This window comes from Oryza glaberrima, chromosome 3 (genome assembly GCF_000147395.1).
Source record: "Oryza glaberrima chromosome 3, OglaRS2, whole genome shotgun sequence".
NCBI classification, from domain to species: Eukaryota; Viridiplantae; Streptophyta; class Magnoliopsida; order Poales; family Poaceae; genus Oryza; species Oryza glaberrima.
In genome coordinates this window covers 22,323,124-22,344,688 of record NC_068328.1, presented here as the reverse complement: position 1 = coordinate 22,344,688, position 21,565 = coordinate 22,323,124, and the positions used below count along the sequence as shown (strand labels likewise).

The 21,565-nt window shown below is 40.4% G+C and overlaps 1 protein-coding gene and 1 non-coding gene across 2 annotated transcripts; both read right to left on the bottom strand.

Annotated features, from left to right (window-relative positions):
- Positions 1–6,642: 6,642 nt before the first annotated feature.
- Positions 6,643–10,356, bottom strand: LOC127765562 (glycerophosphodiester phosphodiesterase GDPD6-like). Its single transcript, XM_052290481.1, has 8 exons — positions 10,171–10,356; positions 9,525–9,706; positions 9,016–9,199; positions 8,849–8,923; positions 8,574–8,683; positions 7,522–7,740; positions 7,283–7,438; positions 6,643–7,154 (listed from the first exon to the last, which is right to left on the bottom strand). The coding sequence occupies exons 1-8, from the start codon at positions 10,181–10,183 to the stop codon at positions 6,918–6,920; spliced, it is 1,176 nt and encodes a 391-aa protein (XP_052146441.1). The 5' UTR covers positions 10,184–10,356; the 3' UTR covers positions 6,643–6,917.
- Positions 10,357–17,540: 7,184 nt separating this feature from the next.
- On the bottom strand, positions 17,541–17,613 carry TRNAR-ACG (transfer RNA arginine (anticodon ACG)). Its single transcript has one exon. It is a non-coding gene; the product is annotated as a tRNA-Arg (tRNA).
- Positions 17,614–21,565: the final 3,952 nt, after the last annotated feature.

The window sequence follows — 21,565 nt, the reverse complement described above, 5'->3', positions numbered from 1 at the left end:
CCTCTTCTACAAGGCCACCCTCACCGCACTCGCCAGCAGTGGAGGCGAGGTTGTGTCCATGCTGTTCTCCCACCTCGCTTCCCTCGATGTCGGCTACTTCCTTCTGCACCACCTACATACGTATCACCTATTCCTCCACCCCGTTCACTACGTCCTCCATGCCCTCCTCACCCTGCACGCCACGTTAGCACTACGCCTTGAGGCTGATGTCATTGCCTCCTAGTTGCACGTGTCCATCCCACGCATCCGGAAGCTGCTCCTCGCGCCCACCGCGCCACCGCCTTTTCCTCGAATACATATGCCTCCTGCCCATGTATGTCAGCCTTCCCAATGACTTCACACCCCCGATGCTGCAGTGGCTCAACGACGGCAGTGAGGGAGACAAGGGGAGTGGCGACAGGAGGGTTGCTCAACACCGCCAGCGCCAAAGCACACGTGCAAGGCAACACCTCGCTCACCGCTCCTCCCTATCAGCCACCTCTCCGGAGATCTGGAGAGATATGGGGAAAAGAGGGACCTATCATATGGGGCCCACATGGGTCCCACACTAATTCATTCGGGTTGACCATAGTAAACACGCCACGTCAACCGAAAACTAAGCACAATACTACCTTGGGACCTCTGGTACTTGGGTATTACAAGTTGAGAGACACATTATATCTGGTATTGCGGTTTAAAGACACGATTCAAACTCAATGTCAAGATGAGGAACACATACTAAAATTCCATATAAACTTCTTACTTACAAAAATCTCAACGTTGATCGAATCAATTGAAGTTATAAAGATCAAGATTTAATCATAATGTGACACATAATTGTTTGTAAAGTGTTTGTTAAAAAAATGAGTAAATTTCAGAGAACCTTAATGTGTTTATAGTCAAAGTTGCATAAAACCACACGTATTATGACATGTGGCACATGACCACAGGCTTTGTAGCCTATATGTTTCATAAAACCCTACCTTTATTGAAATATTGATTAACTTCAGCATATTTGAAACATTTTTTTTCAAAGTATCAAAAAGTTGAACTATCAACCTTAGTTAAGAACTTAATAATTAAAAATTTTAAGTAAAATCGTGCTCAACATGCACAAGAATGGAGGTTTTACAAAACTTTAAAACCATAATACTTGGGGTTATGTGTCACAAGTCATAATAATACCTATGGTTTTTTATAACTTTGATCATAATACATTGGGTTTTCTGAAATTTACTCAAGAAAATTTAGTATAGGTATCATTTCCACAAACTAAAGAGCTCATCGCCGCGACCGTCGCTTCCTCCTTTGTAGCCACCACCCTGTCCCCCTCATTGCCTAAAGACACAGGTGGAACCGCAGGAGTTGTGGCATCCTCCTCACTCAGAGTGGCGATGTTGGTAGGGAGAGAGAGGACGATGGGCATTGCAAATCTGGCTGGCGGGATTGACGGCAACATGGTGATGCCAGCTATCGATTCGCCAACGGCGTCTTGATCTAGCGATGCTAGCTGTTGATCTGGTGTTGTCGGCCATCATCTTCAATTTCAAGCAGAAGAACGGCTAAGGTTGGTGGCAAGAAGCGACTTGTCTCCATGTAGTCCAAGCATATCCACGAGCTCGTCGACCACCTTAGGTGGTCTAGCGGCGACAAGCCCATCTCTTCCACCTCCAAGTCTAGTCTATCTTTCCTGTTGTGGTGGTGGTCGTCACCGGTGGTGGCGGTGGCATAGTCCTCAGAACCTCTCCTCACATAGACCACTGTTCTTCTCCATTCCCTCACGCTTTAATTTCTGGTCACATGCAGGACAGCAGGGGGCACAACCTCCCAATGCACGAGCAACCGTAGCTTGTCTCGGTGGACTAATCTCTAACACATCCTAACAAGGCTTCGTGCCTTGCATAGGAGCTGAGGAGCCTCATGGGGGCACACCCTTAGCTAAGGTATCGCTGCTGCACCGACGTGGTGAGACAAGGAACTCGCCACGCCAGTGTAGTGTAAATTGCCTCATCAGCCACAAGCAGTCCCATATGCACTAGGCAATCATATGCCTAGAGCACGTCCATGAGTCTGGGCTATCATGGCTACTAAGAGTTGGGGATTGCTATTTCCACAGCTACATTTCCACTGCATTTTTTTTTCTAGAAATTTTCATCTGAAAAACTTTTATTTGGAAAATTTTTATTTGAGAACTTTCATCGAAAAACTTTCACGTGAGAACTTCTATATGGGAATTTTATAAGAAAATGTATGCGTTGGGAACGCAGTTGTGCTAAATAGTAATTCTGCTTAGAGTGGATAGACTAATCAATTAAGTTATGAATTTGCCTTTTCATTATCTTTAATAGATTTGATGTTCTTCAAAAGAAAGTTGGTAGTTTTATGAAAAGTTTCTGAATACTTGAGTAAAATTTTGTAATAGAGACTCAGAAAGTTCGACTCAAATTTTTAAAAATCTACTGCAAATTTGACTTTCATCTCAAAAATTGAAACTCTCAACTAGAACTTTAAAACTTTTCAACTCAAAATTTAAAACTTTGTACTGAAAATTGAAAAGTTGTACCCAAATTTTGATGCTTTCAACTCAAATTTCTAAATTTTCAACACATGTTTTGAAGTTTTGAATCTTTCAACTGAACATTTAAAACTTTCAAACCAATTATTTTTATTATTTTATTATAGAAAGTCATTAATGGTCTTGATGAAAGGAAAACTGGCATTTAGTGTGTTGCGCATGCAACTTAGCCCCATGTGTGCATGTGTGTATTAGCCACTCCCCATGAATAAAATCATTGCTTATGCCGATCAAATCAATGAATTCATTTCTTGTGCAAAATATACACTTTTAGTGATCCTTCCTTCCTGTCACGCCCGGAATTTCTATCCAAAATTCCAAACGCTTACATGTGCACGAACCCTCGTCCAGGAATCAGCCGAGGCACACAATAACAAATTGATAATAGAGTACAATTATTACTCTAATTAATAAGCGAATAAAATGTCATTACAGAGGTAGATAGTTCCTCTCAATCAATAAAGATCTAAGCAGCGGAAAATAAGATAAACGGCGCAGACGATTCCACTCCACAGGCAGCTTGACCAGGGCTACACCTAATCCTCCACACCATCAGCATCACTATAGAACTCCTCCTCTGATGAATGATTGCAAGGTGAGTATATGACATACTCAGCAAGCCACGCAGCAAATATGCAAGTGCACAGGATAACAAAGGATGGCATAATAGGGTTTCATTTGCATAAACAGCATTTAATAAACATTTCAGAATTTAGTAAAACAGTTGAGTAATAATTAAACAATATTATTCCAACGCTATACAACATACCCTGTTGCATAGGCCCAACCATTCTGAACAACCAATCCCGGCTGCACAGTTCTATCTCCAAACCAGGAATATACCATTCCAAACCAGGAGCTAATCAAATTATTACCAGTCATAGTATCTTTTATTATGATGAGAGGTATGAGACTAATCACGAAAGACATTGTTAAACCCGCCCATAACCGCGGGCACGGCTATTCGAATAGTTTTACTCTGACCAGAGGTGTACCACTGTACCCACAAGACACAGCCCCACGACATGTCACCATGCGCCTTGATACCACCACGGTACCTCAGAAAGGAGCTGTGACAGTACCCCTCGCACAACACAATCCACCACAGCGCACCGTTCCTGGATCATAATCACCCCCTTATAAACAAGGCATGGACTCCCCAGCGACCCCCGTGGGCTTATCTCCGCCACTTCTCAGTCTGGTGCCCCGCAATGAACTATGCTATACAAAAGGTAAAGCCGTTGCCCACGCTGGCTTGTGGTTGGCACGGTTAATGTTTCACAACCGAAACTCGTGAACCGGTCCTTAATTGTCATGAGCACGACCATCAAAACCATGTGCTCACAACCCACCATTAACAGGTTTTAGTTGGCAAATTAATTAATTAACCAATCATGATTAACCATCATGAGTTATCATTAAGCCATCATTAAATAATAGGGAGTCATAAGTTATCCCAATAGTGTGCTAATGTTTCTAAGCATGGCTAAGCAATCACATCTAATATCTAGCTGAACCAATATATAAAGCTCAACTAGTCAATTTATAAGAACCCAAGGTATCAAGGAATAAAGTAATCAAGAACAGAAGGGCTATAACAAACAATAGGTTAATTTCACCCAATGACATTCGAAAATAAATGCAATAGTTGAATAGAAACAATAGCTTTAAACGGGATCAACATGTTCAAAGGGTTATTTGGGATCTGTGTGACTTGCCTTGCTGGCCTTGGAACTCTTCAAATTCTTCTCCTGCGAAAACGGACTCTCCAGAAACGTCGGAATCTAAACAGAAAAGAGCAAAACACCAAAACAGCACATAAACAAGCATGAACAGTACATGTGGATATTTTTAACATGTAGATCTCAATTTTAGAAAAATTTAGAGACTTGAACCAACTAAATCCGAGCTAAGATGAATTAGTTATGAATTTTTAAAGATTAAATCGGATTAAAACACTTATATGGATTTTAATTGAATTATGACGCAATAATGAATTATTTTTGAAAAGGAAAAGAGGATTTATTGCGTCAGCGGCTAGGGTTAGCGGTGGACCGGGTGCACGGCGACGGTTCACAAGATTGGACGGCCGAGATCGATCCATCCAAAACGAACGGCCGAGATCGACCGGTCCACGGCCGGACCACGGCGGACGGCATCGATGACGTCGGCGATGACGTCATCTCCGGCGGCGACCGAACCGCGCGAGCTCGCCGGCGAACGACGGCGTGGCGGCGCGAACGGAGAGCACCTACGGGTAGCGGACGGCACGGCGAACTCACCGACGACCAAAGCAACGGCGGACGATGACCGGACGGCGTCGGCGACGAGGAAGAAACGGCGGCGACCTCCGGCTTGACGACGGCGACGATGTTCCGGCGGTCGACAGCGACGGCGAAGGGGCGGACAAGGACGGTGACGCGACGGCGATCACGACGGCGGCCTTCCCGAGCGACGGCGATGACTGGAGCGACGGCGGCGCACGGCTGGAGCGGCGGCGACGACGGCGGCGCGAGGACTCACGGCGCTAGGGCTCTACGGACGACGAGAGGCGAAGGCGAGGGTGGCGACGGGTAGCGGAGACACCGGGGATCCTTTTATAGGGGCAAGAACACGGCGGCGAAGGCCCACGGCGGCCGGCGACGAGAAGGAAAGTCTAGGGTTCGGAGGAGAGAGACCGATCCGATTCGAGATCGAATCCTCCGCTTTCCAAACGATTTTAGCCGAAGTTCCAAAAGGGAAAAGGTAGAGAAGATCGAGAAGATCATTTCCCCTCTATTGATTTCACCGGAAACGGAAAGGATCGGCCGGATTTGGAAAGAGACGGCGGCGGCGCGGCGCTAGGGTTTCGGGCGGCGGCGGCGCGAGGAAGACGACGAGTCTGACAGGCGGGCCCCACCTGTCAGCGGGCGGACGCGCGCGCGAGCGACGGCTGCGGCTGCGGGCTGGGCCGACTTGGGCCGAGGAGGAGAGAGAGAAGGTTTTGGGCCGACTTTCGGCCCAAAGCCAAAAGAGACTTTTAAAAACCTTTTTTCATTTAAATTATTCATGAAATGCAATTCCATTTATTAAAAATACTTCCTTAGCTCAAATAAATCCCAGAAAAATCTAGGAATTATAGAATTAAGCAAAGTATTTAATAAAATTTTATCTAGCCCCATTTTATATTGGAATTTATTATTTAAAATTAGATCTTCTCTTCTAGGCTTTTAAAATCAATTCTAATAATTCCAATTAAACAACAATTTATATATTTGAAATTTTTAGGGTGTGACACTTCCTCTTAAAATGCCACAATTTCCCCGGTCCTTTCATATGTTTTAGATGGAGACGACTCCCGGTCGGGCGCCCAATCGGGAGGGGGTAAAATCGGGCGCTGACGTCAGCATGACGTCAACGCCCGATTTACGTGCAAAATTACTTTAAACTGATTTTTCTCTTAAATTACTTATCCAAATCATGATCTGATTTCACCATTAAATTCGTTGCAATTAAATCTTCAAAACAAGACCACACATGGATATATTCCGATGAAAAAAATTTAGCTTATTATTGAATTATTTATTAAATGTTGCACGATGTTCCACCAGGTATATCGGGATTGTTTCACTAATTAGATCGAAAATGTTTCACTCGTTTAAATCGGGTGTTGTTTCACCTTATATAAAAAATGTTTCAGCAAATAGCGAAAGAATGTTTCAGTCCACTGCAACATTAGATCTATACATAGTGAAACATTGTGAATACACTAGGTGAAACATTTTTCGGTGGAACAAAAAATAAACCAAACTCCCTTAATAGGGGGTTCCCAAAATATGTGGGTTTTTTTGTTGCAATGGAATGTTTCGTTCGCTGCAACATTAGATCTATACATAGTGAAACATTGTGAGTATACTAGGTGAAACATTTTTGGTGGAACAAAAAATAAACCAAATTCCCTTAATAGAGAGTTTCCAAAATATATGGGTTTTTTTGTTGCAAAAGAGTATTTTAATTCACTGCAACATTAGATCTATAAATAGTGAAACATTGTAAATACACTAGGTGAAACATCTTTTGTGAAAAAATGGAGAGAGAAGTGGGTGGGCCCACAGGTGCGCACGTGGGGGGAGCGCCCGATCCTGCTCCCCCCGCGCCGGGCGACCGAATTCAAGTATTTTCGGTTTTAGCTATCTTGCCCCTTTCTGGAGTTAGGAATAAGGTTTACAGACATGATATTGTGAAAACACATTTCAATTTACTTTTATTCTACAAGCTGCTTTATTTTAACAATTGTAGAAACTGCAAGGGTGGTGCCTTTTTCAGTGGTGACAATAATGAAACAAATCTGAAAAGTAACAGTACAGTGAGTTGTCATGCAAGCTTAGTATCCGCTATCCTTCAGCATGTAGTAAATTTTCTGCAAGAGTGCCTCTGCATTCTTTTCATTCTTTGGATACGGAGTTGTGCATTCCTGGAACCTGTGCAAGGTACCAGTGAAATCAGTGAAAAGCCCGTCGACGCCAATCTCACCGAGCCAATACTCGTACTCAAGATAAGGGTCTTGGTGGAAGTCGAAGTGCAAGAACATGTTCTCGTTTCTGAAAGTGTATGGATGCACCTGCAAATCATATCAAATGAGTCATGGTTTATGATTGTATTGTCATCTAAGATCATCTGATGAAATGTTTCAGTAATTGTGCAATCAGAGAAAAAAAAAGTGTAGTGTTCTCATGAAAGATCACTAACCTGAAGATTCAGAGCGTGTGCTCGCGCGACAAGATCGGTTGGGGGACCTAGGTAATTATTTATGGGAGGAACAATTGTATCTTTCCATGGTCCAATGCCAACTATGTACTTCCTTATGAACGCAAGGTAAGCGTCCGAAGTTATCTCGTAGTATGACTGCATAATGAAAATTGATTTTTAGAGGGGCATCGATAATTAAACTTTACATGAGAGGAAAGAGGAAAATGTACTGAGAATACCTGATTAGTGTCTTGAGTTCTAACTGTGGTATCGTCGATTAGGAATATTTTTGGAGAGTTTGTCATATTTGACATGTAAATGAGTGACGATGGTGCGAAGGATTGAATGAACAATGGCTGTTTAAGCCAATCTTCAGACATGTATTCGCCTTTGTAACCATATTTCAGCAGTGTCTGGACAAACTTGTCCTCAAACTTCTTCCCGTCTGACCATTTGACCTGCAAATGAGATTATTCAAGAATGCGTAAATATTTACAGGTCAATCTTCAAAGCATCCCTCAAGGCCTCAATCGTCATTGCAGCAAGGGGTTTGTGAAACAAGCAGGAACCATGGAGGTGCAAATTCCAGAAAATAACATGTCGAGCCGTTTTTTTTTTTTTGGGGGGGGGGGGGGGGGGGGGATACGTAAAAGACTTGTGTATCTTTGTAGTAAGAGAAGTAAAATTTACCATTTACAGCTGAATGGAAAATAGAAAACAGAAGAAAGGAAGGGAAGTGAAGGGACTGGTTGCGCTATTTCTATTCTTGCGACAAATGGCGATCTAGGACTATCGCCGGCTACATAAGTAGCTGCAGAACCACAGCCTTCGCAAACTGCCAAAGAGCTGCTTCTTCCGCCATTGTCTTCGCAACGTCGACCCAGTTCTGCTGTCGTTGGTTGCACACTCGGTCATTGCGCTCTTTCCAAATGGACCAGGCTCCTAGAGTGACTCGAGTCGGTTCTTTTCATGATATAGGTGCGAGAAGTAGTTTTTGGTCATATTTCGTAGATGGGGAGATTGTTTTCCTTTATAATATATAAGAATATGATATGTGGGACAAGTTACTATCGGAGCATGGTACACACAACTGTGACAGCAAACCAAACAAAACATGACATACTAGAAATCTATGATAATAAAACAAACAGTAGCCACAGAAAAAATATCAAAGTACCTAAATCTGACAAAGTCTCCAAGCAAACAACAAGCATGTTCGTCTTATTTGCAATTTTGCACCTCTTCTTTGAGTGGACCAACAAAATGTACAAGTTTCTATAAAGTCACTTACGTGCTCGTTGATGAAAATGGGATTCTTGAGCTCTGGGTATATCCCAACAACCCTATCGGCATAAAGCGCAATCAAGATGTACTCATCAAATGTAATAATCTGGTACTTCCCTGTGATCAAGTGTGAAAGTATTATTGGCAACTATATTTTAAGCACAAGTGAAACATAGAACAAATAACAAAGATTAGACTGAGCATTACATGCAACAGAATACACAACTACCTAAGGCAGAAGAATGCAATAAATTGAAGACAGGAAGATAAATCAATTCATACCATTGTACTGTTGGTCCCTGAAATTGTAGCGTTGTTTCACCCTCAGTGACTTGAGTTCTTCAAGAGTAAAATCCACTGGGAGCAAACAAGTTCAAAAGTTACCCGCAAAATTAAATAACAGAAACAAATGCTGCAAATAGCAACAAAGAAAAACTGTGTCCTCATACCAACAAACCAGCCGGTCACATTTTGTCTCTCAACTTCATAGGTTCTCTTCCTGTTGGCAAATTCTGTACGATTGGCGATATCAGTTGTTGCGTCCAATATAACATCGTGGAAACATATCAGATGTCCGTCCTTTGTTGCAAGTATGTCAGACTCTATGAAGTCTGCACCTTCTTCAATAGCCCTCTGCAATACAACCAATGCATATCTTTGAGTTTGCATTAACAATCTTCAGAGAATCTCTCAGCAAAATAATATTATGCACATGATCTCCAAGATAGAATTTTTAAATAAATTTATATCATGGCTTGTCTTGGATATTGTTAGTTAACAACGTTAATGCAATCGAGTTTCACATGTCACTAAAATATGCCCATGCCTGTACTTCTTGTCACTTGTCATTTCGTTAACCTTTTGTTTTTGCGGATACAAATTTATTGTAATTTTATTTTGGAAGTGGTCACTCAAATTTGGATACAAAGTAGGTACTGAGAAATAGATTCTTATTTACCAGGTAGGCAGCCGTGGTCTCTTCGGGTATTTCACCATTGGAACCCCTGTGGGCAATGTTGTAAGGTCTGAAAGTTTGAAGTGGCTTCCTGTGGTTAACATCCAGCTGACTCTGCTGAGAGGCAGCTGGATTGGCATTGGATTCTCCAGAAAGTAGTACAAGGACAATGATAGAGATGAGCCCTGTCAAGACAACACTCAATTAACAGTACTAGACTTGAATTGTTCAAGTACGCTGAAAAGTTGGAAGTTTCATTCTTGATCAAGGAAATAGAGAAGTGAAGAAGCCAATTCCTTTGATAGTTATCATTCCACGAGAAAGATGCATTACCATCAGTATCATATGAACTGAAGAACATATATAAGGTAGAAATGCTTCAGTGCTAACTTGAAGAAAATATATGAATTACTCCATGAGAGCTACAGATTCAGATACCTAGTATTTCATAAACATACATCGAGGTTCATGTAAAAAGATGCTGCCAAGAGGAGCATTGGAACCACAGCATGGGACAGGAAAGGAAGATGTGAAGCACACAGGAGGTGCATTTTTTTCCTTTTCGAATAAACAGAGGTAAACTATTGTCAATATGAAGAGGAAAGAAATGCAACTGTAGCTGAGGAGAAGAGAAGGATTTTGGTCTTACAGAAGGCAGCCATGCTTCTCTCTCCTTCCTCTTCCTCCTGCAATAGTCTGAGCTAAAACCTCGTCTTCTCAAAAGAGGAGCCTTTCCTTCTTTCTCTCTCCTCCCTAGCTCTCTTGAAGAGCTGATGGCTGATGAGCTTTTAAGCAGAAGCACCCTGCCTGCGAATATTCCTTGGAGTTGACATGTTCTTTTGTAAGTTGCAGTTCTATTCTTCCTCTGTGCACACTCTGCACCAGTTAAGAGTCTAGAAAATAAAAGAAAGGAGAGTATATGTATATCCTATTCAGTCAGCTGCACATGGCATGAACTTCTCTCATATTTTACTGATGAGGAACGAAGCTGATGGAAGATGGTAAATTTGCAACTTGCAAATATTTCCAGCAAAACTAGAAAGCTTATTAGCACATGATTAATTAAAGATTAACTGCTCTAAACTTTAAAAATGGATTTATTTGATTTTTTAAAACAATTTTTATATAGAAACTTTTTTCAAAAAATACACCGTTTAGTAGTTTGGAAAGCGTGCTGACGGAAAACGAGAAAGTTGAAGTATAGAACGGGGTAAGTAATGAAATGCTGTTACAATTGGCATAGTTCTTGACCAAAGCTGGGCCATCACCATCCATTTCACCGAGGACTATGTGTCCCCAAACTTATGTCAGCTTCTGAAGAAAGTTGAGACGCGGTTTTCATTTTTGTCAAGTTTTCCAGCGGTCAATGATCAACGCCGAAATTTAAATCCCGGCCGTGTGATTCGAGTCCTAGAATTCCACTTGCATTGGGTCAAGTCTTCTTGAGGGACCCCCTCCCTGTAGTTGAAGTGTTTAAGAGTGATGAGGCTGGACCAGCAATAATGCCTGACTGAGACAGTGCACTAGAAAGAATGGAAGATAATCCTAAGCTAATGTACAATATCCAGGGAAAAACTTTTGTGTGGTCTAAGTTATCGGATTAGCTTTGCAATTCATCATTATGACAAAACAATATATATGAAATTTTGTAGGAACATTGTTCTGAAAGATGATGCAGTATATTCCTTAGTACTGTGTTTGTATAAGTTTGCTTTTGCGTGTAAGTTTGCTGGACTGGATTTTTGTATAGCAGGGATGAAGTATGAACATGACGCGTCATCGATTATCAAGTGCCGAAATTACGCCACAAATAACTAGTGTCATAGAAGGGATCATAATTGGAGCTCCCTTGCGCCTTGCCTGCTTCAATCTGCTATCTGTTACTCCATCCGTTTCAAAATGTAAGACTTTCTAGCATTACCCACATACATATAGATGTTAATGAATCTAAACACAATACATATGTGTAGATTTATTAACATTTAAATGAATGGAAGCACTGTTAGAAAGTCTTACATTGTGAAACGGAGGAAGTATCTTAAGTCATATGCCAACTACTCATTGAAAGAGACAATGAAAAAAAAAAGTCATTCGCCATTTTCTTGCCGCATGATTCAATCGATGCAATACGGAAAACTGTAGCATATTCCGATGGGATCCATTGGAACAGTGACGTCAAAGGAATGCTGGCCAATATGCAATTATCTATACACAACCAACAGATCTTACTTATGTTCTCATCCAACAGCTGGACTTGCATAGGAAAGGGCAAAAATGCATGATTTAAACGAGGCCAGCTCCCTTTATCTGAAAATCGTCAGATCTGCTGTCAATCACCAATAAACGTGGCCTAATTTCAGTAGGCATCATTACTCAGAATAACAGAACAGCAATATTCAGAAGTAGATGAATGAATTCTGATAGGACAGGTCTACCAAAGTTCCATGATAGTACTATATTTCAGTGGTATTGCAGCTAAATTTGACACTGACTATCCAACAGAAAAATACTCCTGTTGTGAATGTCAACAAGTGCTTGAACCATAAAAAGCTAAAAACAATCTAAGTAAACAAAAAATTCGACAAGCCTGATGATAAGGCGGACATCTTATAATGATGCCATGGAAGATGGAACCCTGCTCAACCACCCAGAACAGCCTTATATGTTCATCAGTTCACCAAAGTTATGCATCACGGCGATGGATCCAGCAAAAAGACCTACAGCCTTTAGTATCCTCTGGAAATCAAAAGCAGCAAGCATTAATCACCACAAAACACTTGCGAATAATACCAGGAAAAAAAAAAGGACCATGATTGACGTAACAAAAAAATATTCATGTTTGATCCCCCCCTAAAATCTCCTGTTTAGTTGGATGATTTTGCTTCCAGAATCCAGACTCATCACTCACGCATGTTTGGTCTATTCTAGCTCCAATTTAAATTAGTTAGACGGATACAAGAGAAATCACCAAACAATTGTATCTTTTTAAAAACTTTACAACTGACAACCAACATTCAGAAATACATAGACAGAAGACAGTTTCTGTCAAAATTTTATACTGCAATGAAAAATAAAATGCAAGGCATGTAGAGCAACACATGGTCATCATTTGTCAATAGTGAACCACAGAGATAAAATATCAAAAGAAAAAAAAAAACTATCTTACAGGCAAGCAGCCCAGCTTAAAAATGGCAAAATTTTATATTGCGGTAAAAAATAAACTCAAAACATATGTCCATCATTCGTCAAAGTGAACCACAGGACAAAATATATGTATAAGAAAAATAGTAACCTTGCAGGCAACTGGCCCGGCTCAAAAACTGCATTGGAAGGTAGCGTACAACAGCCAACAGAAGGATCTTGATACCACGCAGGGTGGATTACCCCCCCAGGTGATTTGGTAACTAGGATTACGTACATTGCACCCGTTTTAAGCACAACATTTTTTTTTTTTACATTAGTAGATGCTACAAAAATAACTGAAAATTTCATAGTGACAAAGAGAGTTATATAGTGTTTGCTGAATGTTTCAAAATAGATTAGATTTGCTTTCAACTTGCTTCTTATCGATTTAGCACTGAACTTCCAGACTCCCAGTAGATGTGGAGCCGAAGACAGATAAAAGTATGTTGATCAATTCGGAACCTGCCACCTCTAAATAGGTGCCAACCCTAAACTAGTGGAAATAACTAAATCCCCTGAAATCTTAGTCGTACAATTAGAAGGATTGAGCAAATCGAGCCTAGATTGGATCATTGAAACCACTGCTCTTTTACACCTAATCAATCGCACATTGACCACCAGCGATCCAAGAAAATTAATAATTTACCCAATCTAAAGGCTAAACAAGTAGTAAATTCCAAGTGCTTTGACCCCGTGATGATCTCCCCCGCGCGCACGACCAAATTCCAAGAACAGCAAAATTACTTCCCTTCTTTTTTAAAAGAAAATCGCAGCCTCGAATAACAAATACTACCACGCAGCAGCTACCCACACAAACAATTACGCCTTGGACGACAACGAGGAAGAGGTAAAAAAAAAAAGTTTATGACAGGGAGAGGGGAGAGGGTGGACGGACATAGTTGAACGCGGGGTTCTCCTCGTCGGTGACCTGCGACTCCCACAGGTTCTTGAGCATCTCCAACACCGCCGACGCCATCTCAGATCGGAGAGCAGATCGCTCGCGCCGAGAGACCTCCAAGTATAGGGTTTAGGCCTTTAGGGTTTCGCACTTTCGCTCTCTCTCCTCCTCTGTTCCGCCGCGAGTTCTCTCGGCTTTGCGGAGAGACGATGCTGCAATACGTTTTATCTCCTCCTGGGCCGCCCAACTAGCTGCCTTGGGTTGGGCTCCGTTAACTTAAATTTGGATTCGGATAGAAGCTCCTTGATGGGCTGACAAAAGAAATATATAGGATTTGGAAAAGGAAAAGGTTCGCTTTAGGTCTCTCGTATTGGAGTTGAATTTCAATCGCGTCCTTAAACCGCAAAAAAAAAAGCATCTACGTAATCGAGGTTTTAAGGCAGTATTTTGCCATGTTTTAGCTGATGTGGCTGTTAATGGCTAATTAGGCGTACGCGCTATTAGCGTATCTGGCGCGTGTTTCTAGCCCACACGGCCCACGCCCTCAAGTAGCTCTTCTCTTCCTTTTTTTTTCCTTTTTCTCCCTTCTTTTTTCCACCGTGGGGAGCGGGGAGGCCCTGAAATATTTTTTTGCCGATTTTTTTCCGTGTTTTTTTTATTTTAGAAATTGAATCTTTCATCTTTAATTTCTGCTAGTTTTAAATTCGAGTTGAAAGTTTTTCAGTTTTGAGATGAAAGTTTTCAAATTTGAGTTGAACGTTTTTTAATCTGAGATGAAAGTTTTTAAATTTTAGTTGAAAGTTTTCAAATCTGGACTTAAATAGTTGAAAGTTTTTAAGATTTGCGATGAAAGTTTTTAAGTTTTGGATGAAAATTTTCAAATTTGAGTTGAATGTTTTTAAATATGAGTTGAAAGTTTTCAAATCTGACATGAAAATTTTTAAATCAAGATTTGAAAGTTTCAAAATCTAAGTTGAAAATTTTTAAATTTAAGTTGAAAGTATTCAAATCTTGACTTGAAAAATTTTAGATCTGTGTTCAAATCTAGACTTGAGAGTGTTCAAATCTTAGTTGAAAAGTTTCCACATCCTGGATAAATCTGAGTTGAAAGTTTGTTTCAGTCAACTAAACAAAAGAAAGAAACATACGGTGGTGAATTTTCATTAAAAAAAAAGAACGACACTATTAGGGACACCAGGAAAGTGCGCGCCGCCTCCGTTCCTAGCGCGTACGCGCAGAACAGGAACTCCCGGCTAAACAGGGCTCCCAGAAACGAACCCCTACCATGAAACTCAGGAACTGGATGGTAATGGGTAGCTTTCGCCACATGGAGACCACGGCGCGCTTCGAGATGGCGTGAAGGAGCCTCTTAGGAGGGCGCTAGTGGCTGGCAGGGGCTTGCTACCGTGCCATGGGGCCGAGGATGAGATTGTGCGAGTGCGACGACGGGGTGGGGAGGAAGATGTGGACAAAGAGGGAGGAGTTTGGTCGATGCGGACGTCCTTGGGGGGCAATGTGGAGGTCCTCCCGCCGCTACTGTTACCGTGAGCGACTAGAGCATGTGTCGGAGGAGGAGCTCGATGTCCGTCATTGCTCACTGTCCGAGGGAGGAGAGGACTGAGGATAGGGAGAGGGGAGGACGCGGACACAGCTAGAGTGTTATCGTCATTACTGTTTTGAGATCCTGCGTCCTTGCATGCTCCCGTCTCCTTCTACGCCACTGCGGACTTTTCTTCCTCTCTCCACTGCATTCTCATCGCGTAGATCTAGCCCTCACAGCCCGCGGCTTCCACCCTAGCTACCCGTGCCACTACCTTTCCCCGCCTCGCCGCCACCGGCCGTCGATGAGGTAACCCTTCGTCTCATCGGCCACCTCCCCTTCCCTCACCCTCGCCCACCTCTGCCTCCCTCACATGAACTTTAGTTGTGGATGGGAAAGAAGAGAAAAGAAAGAGAGAGAGGAGAATTCGGAGCTGACATGTGGGTCTTATATTTTTTTTATTTTCCCTCTTATCACTTACATGTGGGCCCATGTCTATTTTTAATTTATTGTGACTGGGCTGTCACGTGAACGTCATGTTAGCCAAAACCATACTTAATATTTTGGGACTATTTGCACTATTTGCACTGTTTTTAGAAGATAACGAATGTGTTGTACCTGGTTATGTAGGTTGAGTTTCGCGGTACGAAAAGTGAACATTTTTCCTTTGGAAAATGCCTAGACTCAGGCGTCCGGCTTGAGAGAAAAAAAAAAAAAGGTGATGATGCATATTCTAAGGGATCTGTACTGAAAAAAAAAGACAAATAGAAAAAACATAGAACTTTTATATTAAAAATATAAATATAAAACATAGGATTGTAAAACATGGAGAATATGGGAATGATTATTTGAATAGACCACATAAAAAACACAGGATTGAGATAGGAGAAATAGACTCAAGGGAAAAATTATAAGAGGTTAGAGCTCTTACTAACTTTTCTCCGAAATCTTCATTGAAATTTCAAAGGAAAATATATAATTCAATTGAAACAAAGCTTTTCTAGAAAATTTTCCTATCGGAATTGCAATACTTTGAATTTCCTATGTTTTAAAACATTAAAGAAAGGGGCCTAAGGCAGCATGCGGAAGTATGCATGCAGAATGATGGAATTATATTTCAAAAGGGACTAATTGCCCCTTTCTCATACTAGTCAAATCCAGGGGTTGTTTCGTAGCCACCAAAAAATCGTAGCCCCATGCATATATACATATGTGAAAATATTTTTTTGGAAAAAGGAAAAAAAATCCTTATTCATATTTTATGATGCATATTCGATAAAATTATACTTCTAACTTCATTATATTTAGGGTATTTTAAAAAATATATATAGGTTGGACTACCCGTATAAAAATCCTAGATACGCCGCTTCATACTTTTGTGTTAGCTTGGTGATAAAAACACAATTCTCATGTGAAAAAAAGAATCATTCTAAAAACAAAGGGGATAAAATTATTTGACCACACATTTGAAAGATGAAGTTTGATTTTTTAAAAAATAAATTTCAAATCAAATTTGATGAAATTCATACAACAATTTCACTAAAATTTAAATCAAATAAATATTTTGATTCTCAATTCCAAATGAAACGAGGTATGGATTTAATAAAAAAAATTGTTCAAAAATTAAATTTTGTTTTAAAAATTTTGCATCAAATAATTTTCCACAACTTGATTTTATCGTAGATTAAAATTTTGCACATTGAGATTTATGAAGTTGGTAGATCGTAACTATGAGAAAGGGCAATGTAATCTTTTTAGAAAAATCTAACGGTGAACTAGAATGGGCATAGAGGAGCTCGAAGCAAAATGCAAAGACACAAAAAATGAGGCAAAATTTAGAGGATGGAGAAAATTGTTCAGAGATATGTGTGCACGGAATTATCTTTTTACCGGTAGACATCTTACATCAGCCGGTATAGCACCCCACCGCACCGCGCGCAGAATATGACCAAATAATCTAGGTTTATAATTGGAGAATAATCAACTTTTGATTTATCCAAAAGTTTCCAATTTTACAAAAAAAAAGAGTAAAATATAAATCTAGGTTTATAATTGGAGAATAATCAACTTTTGATTTATCCAAAAGTTTCCAATTTTACACAAAAAAGTAAAATATAATCTAGGTTTATAATTGGAGAATAATGAGCTTTTGATTTTCCTATTTTACACAAAAAAAGTAAAACATAATCTTTGTTTATAATGGGAGAATAATCAACTTTTGATTTATCCAAAAATTTCCAATTTTATACAAAAAAAAAGAAAGGTAAAAAGTAAAACACAAAAATGGTAAAAGATAATCTATATTTATAATGGGAGAATAATCAACTTTTGGTTTATCAAAAATTTCCAATTTTATAAAAAAAGAAAGGTAAAAAGTAAATATCGAAACTTACATGGGCGACTCCACTGGGGATCGAACCCAGAATCTCTGGTTCCGTAGACCAGCGCCTTATCCATTGGGCCATGGAGTCATGTTCTGATTTTGGTAAAGCGAATTGCTTACTTAAATGATTTAACAAATATTGATACAACAAAGGAATGTGCCTGGCGATCTACCACCCCCACCAGAATATGTTTGTCAAGTAGCGTCATTTAACATGTTTTCAACAACTTCACCACATAGAAAATGAGAAATCAGGAAGACTCATAAGACGTCCAACACTAGCATTACAATAATTTTAATGGAGGCAGTTAACAGGGAAAAAAACAGTTTTAAAATTCTTGTTTCATTTTATTTGTTTGCTCAAATTTACTCTTCCCTTTTCAATGGATACTTTTGCATTGATTCTAATGATTTTATTTTATTTGTTTGATCAATCTACTCTTTCCTTTTCTCTTATTTCTCTTCAAGTTTGTGTTTAGGCTGTGTTTGCATCCTCGTGTTCCCAACCCATCTCCCTCGTTTTTCACGCGCACGCTTTTCAAACTATTAAACGATGCGTTTTTTGCAAAAATTTTATATACGAAAGTTGATTAAAAAAATCAAATTAATCTATTTTTTTTAAAAAATTAGCTAATACTTAATTAATCATACGCTAATAGACCGCTCCGTTTTCCGTGCGGGAGGGATAAGTTTGTTTCTTGCATGAGAGGTATCTTCTCCTCTCTCTTTATCTCTCTTCTCTTCTCTCATCTACCTCATTATACATATAAGCATATATGACAATGTAGGACAAGTAATTAAAGGTCTTATAGTATTTGCTCATACAATGATAATAAACCTCGGAATGCTGACCACACTCTACCTAAAAACACTTGTATGGGGTTATACCACCCGTGACTATAAATACTTCGTCTAACGTTGTGTTCTACTGTATTTAAGTTGACAGGGTTAGCTATTTTCTTATTTCTAGTGAGCACGCTTCCTGGACTGCTAAACGATACTTTTTTAAAATTACATAAATGTATCTTTAAATATCAAATAAAACTAATTTCAACTTTTAATAGTAATGTAGTAATTAATTAATCATAAGGAAAAAGTACGAATTACCCCCTCCTCTGAACTTTCAAAAGCGGACGAATTACCCTTCTAGGACTGTTTTGGGCGATTTTGACCACGAGCTTGCACACGTGGCGTCAATTGCCATAGTCAGAAATAATAATAATAATAATAATAATAATAATAAATTATAGGGCCCACCTGTCATTTCCTTTCTTCTCTCTCCCTCTCGCCAGTATCCTCTCCCCTCCCCCCACCCTCTCTATTGCTCTCTAGCGGATGTGAATGGTGGCAGCAGCCGGCTAAAGGAGGTGGGTGGGGCATGAGGGAGGCGGCCGGACTTGAGGGTGGGAATAGGGACGGCGACCGGCTGAGGAAGGCGGGGCTCGATGTGAAGGTGGCGCCCCAAACGCAAGGCTGGAGTAAGGCGACGTGGAGAGGGGTAACACCTACGGCGGCAATGCCTCCTCAAATGAGGCAAGCTGAGCTTGCCCTGCTGCTGGCCTCCCGGGCATCGATGTCGCTCGAGCTACGCGCCATCGCCGCTTGTCGCACTACCAAGCACCACCCATCACCGACCCCTCGCTGGAAACGCCGCCGCCCCAACTTTTGCTAGCTGTTGTCTGTCGTCCCTCGCGTGTGCCTTTTGTCGGCTGTGAGACGCGAGTCACTTGCTACCTCTATCGCTGCTTGCGCCTAAGCCCACACGGGCTCGAGCCCCTCCTGCCGCCGGTTGCTGTGCATTGTCGTCAGCTCGGTCCTCCCTGCTCGGTTTGGTGAAAGAGAGGTAGAGAGGGAGGTGAGGAAAGGAAGAAGATAGAGGATGGGGATTAAGGAAAGAAAGAGAGGGGGAGTATGACATGTGGGCAACTTCTAAAAAACTGTTGATTGAATTGCCACGTAGGGCCAAAACCACTCCAGTATGAATCAGAGGGGTTATTTATCCGGTTTGCATAGTTGAGGGTGTAAAATATCTGATATTTAAGTTGGGGGAGGGGGAATACAATCAACCTCGATAGTTCAGAGGGATAATTCATACCTTTTCCTAATCATGTGACTTTTCCCCTTCGCTGCAAAACATCTCAGCTTAAACATGGTGCTGAACAAAGGCGAACAAAACCTAAGCGTAAAGTACACCTTCAGAAGTACAACCACCGTCCCAAAAATAAGTTTATTGGTAGGTTTCTATATCTAACTTTTGACCGTCCGTCTTATCTGAAAATTTTTAAAAAACAAGTCATGCATAAAGTACTATTTATATCTTATCATCTAATAACAATAAAAATACTAGTAATTCATAAAAAGAGCAAATAAGACATACGGTCAAACATTGCACACATAAACATATAAATGAACTTATTGTGGGACGGAGGGTGTAATAAATTATCCATAATAATTATGATTATGTTCTTTAAATTGTAAATGTGTCCTCACGACAGTAAAACAAAATTGGCCAAAGGAACATTCCAAAAATAACTATAAAAACACCGGATCATTATGGATTGGACGACACGTGGAAATTGAAAGCGGGTTTCCCTTCTCATTTTGAAATTGAAAACCCATCGGTTTATCCACCAAGGATACAAACCGAGAAGCCAACTTAGTAAAAACTAGTTAAAAACCATCAGTTTTCACGAAACTACAACCGGCAGTTCATGAAAGTTAATGTTAACATTGAGACGTTTAAGATGCTTTTATTAATCTCCAAATATACTGGCTCAGCTTTTCAAATATACTTATAAATGTGCATGCGTGTGAGCTTTTCGGATATACTTATAAGAGTAGAGTGTGCATAGAGATGTATCCGTGTATATTATGAACGCATACATTTGTATTGTTTCTCTAAAGAGTAAAGTGTACTGGCGGTCCTTAAACTTGTAAGGGTGTGTCATCTAGGTCCCTAAACTCTCAAAATACATATCCAAATCCTAGAACTTGTCATAGTGTGTCATCTAGGTCCCAAATCGCCACAACCCCTACAGGATCTTACGTAGCACTGATGTGGCATGCCATACAGACATGACGTGACATTATTTTGACCGATAAATAGGACCCATTTAATTTTTTTCCTTTTTTCTTTTTTTCTTCTCTTTTTTCCCATTTCTTCTCCTTTCTCTGAAGAAAGGAAAAAAAAGAAGAATGAGAAGAAAACGGAAAAGAAAAAGAAAAGAAGAAAAAAAAAGAAAAGGACACGTCACGTCCATGTGGCATTGCCACATCAGCGCCACGTAGGATCCTAGAGGGGATGTATCAATTTGGGGCCAAGATGATACACTTTGACAAGTTCTGAGACCTGGATATCCATTTTGAGAGTTTAGAGACATATACGACATAACCCTACAAGTTTAAGGACCGCCAACACACTTTACTCTTCTCTAAATAAAACCAATTTAACCTTTGAGTGTCCGCCTACCATATTAGGGCAGTCCCAACCCATAGTGTCCATAAGCAGTGTCTATGATGTCATGTCAATAAGACATCACAATAGAAACTACACTCTACAACCCATGGTTTCTTAAACTGGGCCACTAATAAATACATCATCTCTCTTCTCTACCAATCATATTTATTCTTCATCTATTATGAAGACACCATTCTCTCCCAATGCAAAATTTGATAGTGTCTAGTGCATAGATTCTCGTGTTGAGGCTGTGTCTTGCATGAGACCCAGTTTCTTCCTTTCTTCACTTACTCTCTTAATTAATATAGTGCCATATAAGCTAAAAGTCCTATATGGCAATGCAGTTAATGCTATAGACACCATCCTAGATGGAGGGTTGGGGCTGCCCTTAGGACACCCACAATGGTTATCTATAGGCTCTCTACAAGAGATCCATGTCAGCATATTTTCCTACTTGGAAGGTATTAAATGAAGAGAGAGAGCAAAGCTATCTACTAACTTAGAGATAGTCTATAGAGAAAAACGAGGCAATGCATGAGAGAGCTATAGATACCAATGTAGACATACTATTGAGGTGGTTTAC

Coding starts and splice junctions, on each gene's coding strand:
- LOC127765562 (XM_052290481.1), bottom strand. Junction 9,200..9,524: donor AGACCACGGCTGCCTACCTG/GTAAATAAGAAT, acceptor GTTGTATTGCAG/AGGGCTATTGAAGAAGGTGC. Junction 8,684..8,848: donor CAGGGACCAACAGTACAATG/GTATGAATTGAT, acceptor ACTTGATCACAG/GGAAGTACCAGATTATTACA.